This window comes from Geospiza fortis, unplaced genomic scaffold, assembly GCF_000277835.1.
Source record: "Geospiza fortis unplaced genomic scaffold, GeoFor_1.0 scaffold370, whole genome shotgun sequence".
NCBI classification, from domain to species: domain Eukaryota; kingdom Metazoa; phylum Chordata; class Aves; order Passeriformes; family Thraupidae; genus Geospiza; species Geospiza fortis.
In genome coordinates this window covers 24,354-29,050 of record NW_005054741.1, presented here as the reverse complement: position 1 = coordinate 29,050, position 4,697 = coordinate 24,354, and the positions used below count along the sequence as shown (strand labels likewise).

At 53.8% G+C, this 4,697-nt stretch overlaps 1 protein-coding gene across 1 annotated transcript in view; it reads left to right on the top strand.

The window, feature by feature from the left end:
* LOC102036735 (hemoglobin subunit epsilon) overlaps positions 1 to 1,563 on the top strand; it is a 3,547-nt gene extending 1,984 nt beyond the window's left edge. The window contains exon 3 of the mRNA XM_014311332.2: positions 1,321 to 1,563. Coding sequence (XP_014166807.1) covers positions 1,321 to 1,449 — 129 coding nt within the window. The 3' untranslated portion in view covers positions 1,450 to 1,563. The remainder of the gene's footprint in view (positions 1 to 1,320) is intronic.
* The last annotated feature ends 3,134 nt before the right edge of the window (positions 1,564 to 4,697 follow it).

Below are 4,697 nucleotides of genomic sequence, written 5' to 3'. Positions count from 1 at the left end.
GGAAGCCTTGAGGCAGGCGGCTTCACCTGCCCGTGTCTCTCCCCAGGCTGCTGATCGTCTACCCCTGGACCCAGAGGTTCTTCTCTGACTTCGGGAACCTGTCCAGCCCCACGGCCATCATCGGCAACCCCAAGGTGCGTGCCCATGGCAAGAAGGTGCTGACCTCCTTCGGGGAGGCCATCAAGAACCTGGACAACCTCAAGGGCACCTACTCCAAGCTGTCTGAGCTGCACTGCGACAAGCTGCACGTGGACCCCGAGAACTTCAGGGTGAGCTGTGCTTGCAGTCCCAGCCAGGCCTGGCTGCTGCTCTGTCCAGGGACATTCCTGGGGCTGCTGGGCAACAATCCCCATGTAGCACCCAGGAGAGGTGATGGTTTGTACAAGGGTCTTTGCAATGGTGTCTGTGACTTTCTCCCTCAAAAGTCCATCTTTAGTGGCAGCACAGCACAAGGGAGGGGCAGGTATGGAGAGAACACCTGGAGGAGCCTGGTGTTACCTGCAGGAGTAACCTGGAGGTAACTGGTTACCTGGAGGAGATCTGGCTGGGGAACAGCCCCAGGGGAAGGTGCAGGATAACCTGGCTCAGAGCAGAGGGAAGCTCAGCAGAGCATTTCAGGAAATCCCAGCTCCCACAGCAAGACAGGCAGAACCAAGGAGCAGGGTCCTGCCTTGCCCAGGGGCATGGCACACTCCCTCCTCCCCCTCCAACACTTTTCATTTAAAAAGGATCGTTCTCTGCATTTATGTCTAAAGACAAAAAGAAAAAGTGTTTTTCAGGGTGGGTCTCAAGCCAAACCCAAATGCTTTAGCATTCCAAAAATGGGGAACTTGTTCGAGGTTCTTTCTTTCTGGTTTTGTTTTATTTTCAAGAATGAAACAAATACTGTTTTCCCAAAACCCAGAGCTGTCTGTGGAAGGACTGAGGACTCTGCTGTGGCAGGGAGCAGGGAGTGAGCCATGCCCCTAAGCAGAGCTGAGGAGGAGGAGGGTGCAGGGTGTGGGAGCCCTTCAGGAGGCCCATTCTGCCTCAGGGAGAAGTCAGGGGAGGAAACCTGTGGGCTGCAGGAGGGGTCTGGGGGAGACAGGGACTGCGGAGGGGGAAAATCCGCACAGAAACACCAGGGAGACACAAAGGAGAAGCTGCTGGTGCTGAGAGGGTTCCAGTGCCAGCAGAGCCTTGGTGACAGCGGGTCTGGCAGGTCAGCCCCAGCCGGGACAGCCCGAGCTGCTGGCTCTGCTCGGGGGCTGGGGCTGAGCAGGGCCTGGGGCTGAGCAGCAGCTCCCAGCAGCACTGACCCACCTGTTCGTCTCTCCTCAGCTCCTTGGGGACATCCTGGTCATCGTCCTGGCGTCCCACTTGGGCAGGGATTTCACCCCTGTGTGCCAGGGTGCCTGGCAGAAGCTCGTGGGTGTGGTGGCCCATGCTCTGGCCCACAAGTACCACTGACCACCCTGGGGCCAGCCCCAGCCCCACGAGGAGCCCCTGACCCCAATGAACCCTCCAATGAACCCTCTGATGAACCCTCCAAGAAACCCTTCAATAAACCTGTCCATCAGCTCCTGTGCAGTGTCCGTGTGTCCATGCTGGGCAGGGAGGGGCTGGGCTGGCCTGGGACTGCAGGGCCACCCACCAGTGACCCCCAGGCTGGGGGCTGGGGCAGCCCAGGGTTCCCCAGCTCTGCAGGGCTCACAAGATGCTGCAGAGGGACTGGGGACAAGGCCTGCAGGGACAGCACCCAGGGAATGGCTGCCAGTGCCAGAGGGCAGGGCTGGATGGGATCTTGGCAATGAGGAATTGTTCCCTGGCAGGGTGGGCAGGGGCTGGGATGGAATTCCATCCCTGGATCCCTGGCAGTGCCCAAGGCCAGGCTGGACACTGGGGACAGTGGGAGGTGTCCCTGCCATGGCAGGGGTGGCACTGGGTGGGATTTGAGGTCCCTCCCAACCCAAACCAGTCTGGGATTTTCATGGTGGGCTCCAGGAGGAGAGGTGCCATCTCCCACAACTGAGATTTCTGTAATTTAACACTTTCCCAATGCCTTTTCCTCCCCATTTTGCCACAGAGCAATCCTCCTCTCCTGAGTTCTGCTCAGTCAGTGCTCTCTGCGTTGTTGTGGACGTTCCCTTCCTTTCTGTCCCAGGCAGCAGCACGTGCAGCTCATTCATCAGTTTTGTGATGCTGTGGGAGCACAATCCATCATCCTGCTGGGCTGAACTTCCCACCATTCCTGAGCTGCATTCAGAGGGACTCAGGAGTTTTCCACCTTTTCTAAATCAGACCTGAACCAAATCTGTGCTGACTGCAACTCCCAGCATCTTTCAGAGAATTTTTATTCAAAGGTTAGTCAGGGGCAGGTGAACCAGGGGACTATCAGATGTAATTATTTTTATCTTGGCCTTATCCCCACACTTATCAAAATTGCTGGAGCAGAAAAGTCCCCAGCCCACTCCTTAGCAGAAGCCAGAAATGCTCTTCAGGCAGCTCTGTGCTGCCCCTGCCGGGGTTATTTTCATGTATTTACAGGCAGGATTTTACACCTCTCAGGGGAATTCTGTCAGGAGTGGCAGCTCAGGAGCATTTCAGGAGCCCAGGATTGGACTGCAATCCCAACCCCAGCTGCCCTGGGCTGTGTGTGCTGTGTTTGACACTGCTGCAGGGAGGGGAACTGCCACTGGACTGCTCTGATGTTTAAAGGATGCTCCATGGCTTTTGGGAGGTAAATAAAGATGTTGTTTTCTCCAGGAACTGAGTGGAAATTCCCGACTTGCCCAAAGAATCTCTGCTCCTGCAGGGCCTGTTTCAGCTTTTGATGCTGTGTCATGCCTCAGGGATATTTGGACAGAAACTCTCTTTGCCTGTGGCACAAAGGGATCCTTGCAGCTTTCCTAGGACGCTCTCACTGCACCTGGCCAAAGCAGCAGGTGAGGCTGCAGGGAGGGCATCCCAACCTTTTCCCCCTCACTGCCACTCTCTGGTGTCATGGCAACTGCAGCAGAGCTGCAAACCCCTCAGAAATAGCATGAGGATGTGAAAACATTTTTGATCCCTTGGTGACTTTGGAGGAAGGAAGGTTGGAAGCCCCAGAGGGACTTGTCAGAGCTGATCTGCCTCATTGTTCCACCCCCGTGCCTCCTCCCCGCTCTGTCAGTGCCCTTCCAGCCCAAATTCTCTGCGGCAGAGACCCACACACGTGCAGGGATCGCATTTCTGAGCTGCTGCTGGGTTTCTCTCTCCTGCCCCTGAGTCTCACCTGACTGGGGGTGAATGCAGGATCTCACTGCCTGCACACTGACCCCAGAGACCAGACCCTCCTGCTCTTTGTTTGCAGTGTTTTTATGGCATCTCCCTCTCATGCCTCAGGTTTGGCTTTTATATTTTCACATTCTGCGCTGCTTTAGTGTGTGGGTCTGGGCTTCACATTATGGGAGGCTGAGCTCTGTGCACAGAGCAGGGAGACAAAACAATTCCTGCTCCAGCTGGGCACCAAGGACAAATGATCCAAATCTCAGCCCAGGAGCACAAACACCGTGGGCTGGAGAGAGAAAAACAAGCAGGGTGGGACTGCCTGGGCTAAAGCTGGAATGGGACAATGAACTGCAAGGTGCAAATGGAGCAGAACTGATCCCAGGGACAGACCCCGTGCCCGGCCGTGCATTTTGGGGCCATTTTGGTTCATCTTGGGTGCAGCCCTGGCTGGGCTCTGGTGCTGCCCAAGGTGCATCCATGGAGGAGATGCTTTGAATCAATCCCTGCTTTGTTCTGTAGCTCCATCTAGTCTCTGTTCTACATCACCTGCACCTCTCTTTGCCCAGGTCAGCTGAGGGCTGCTGTGCAGACAGGGCACCCCTCTCCCCCCTCAGGCCTCCCCCAGCCCTCTCTGCACAAAGTTCTGCCATGGAAAGCCTGACTCTTGTCAAGCCCTTGTCCAAGCCTGACTCTTGCCAAGCACGTGGAGAAGGGAGCGTGAGGCTTTTGCAGTGACCCCAATCCCAGAGCCACTGAGGCTCGAAAAGCCCCCCAGGCTCACGGAGCCCCAGCTGTGGCAGTTGTGGCTGGAGATGGTGCCTGTGAAAAATGCGTATTTATGATTGGCTTTTGCAAATATTAAAATGAATATTATATGTGTTATGTTAGAGAGTTATGCTGTGTTAATTAAGTAGTGCGTTAAATATAGTTTTAGGTTATATGAAAATGTTAAAGTAGAAACTCTGCTATGTAAGATACTTTTTTTAAAGAAAGGACTCACAGTGAGACAGCAGCCACAGGACACCTGAATCTTTCAGAGAAAGAGAATTCATTGCTCCATTATCAGAAGAAATGAACTTCTTCCTGCCTCACTCAGCCCTGAGACGCCGTCAGGATTCAGAGGAAGAAGCTGGCACTGCCCAGACAGAATCCTGTGTTTGAATGGAATTTATGCATCATGGATGAGCTGTGTGAATATGCAACAGGCTGTTGTTTTTAAGGGTTAATCCTCTGTTAACGTGGGTCCTTTTTCAGGCTTACTTTGCCCAGAAGAGGTACCCAGACTGTCTTTGTTTCTATTGTTTCATATTGTCTTAATCCAAATTGTCCAAATTATTATTACTCTAATTATATTGCTATTTCTATAACCATTTTGTTACCATTAAACTTTTAACATTTTAACAACAAGTGATTGGCGTTTTTCACAGTGCCCCAGCCCCTCTGGCCTC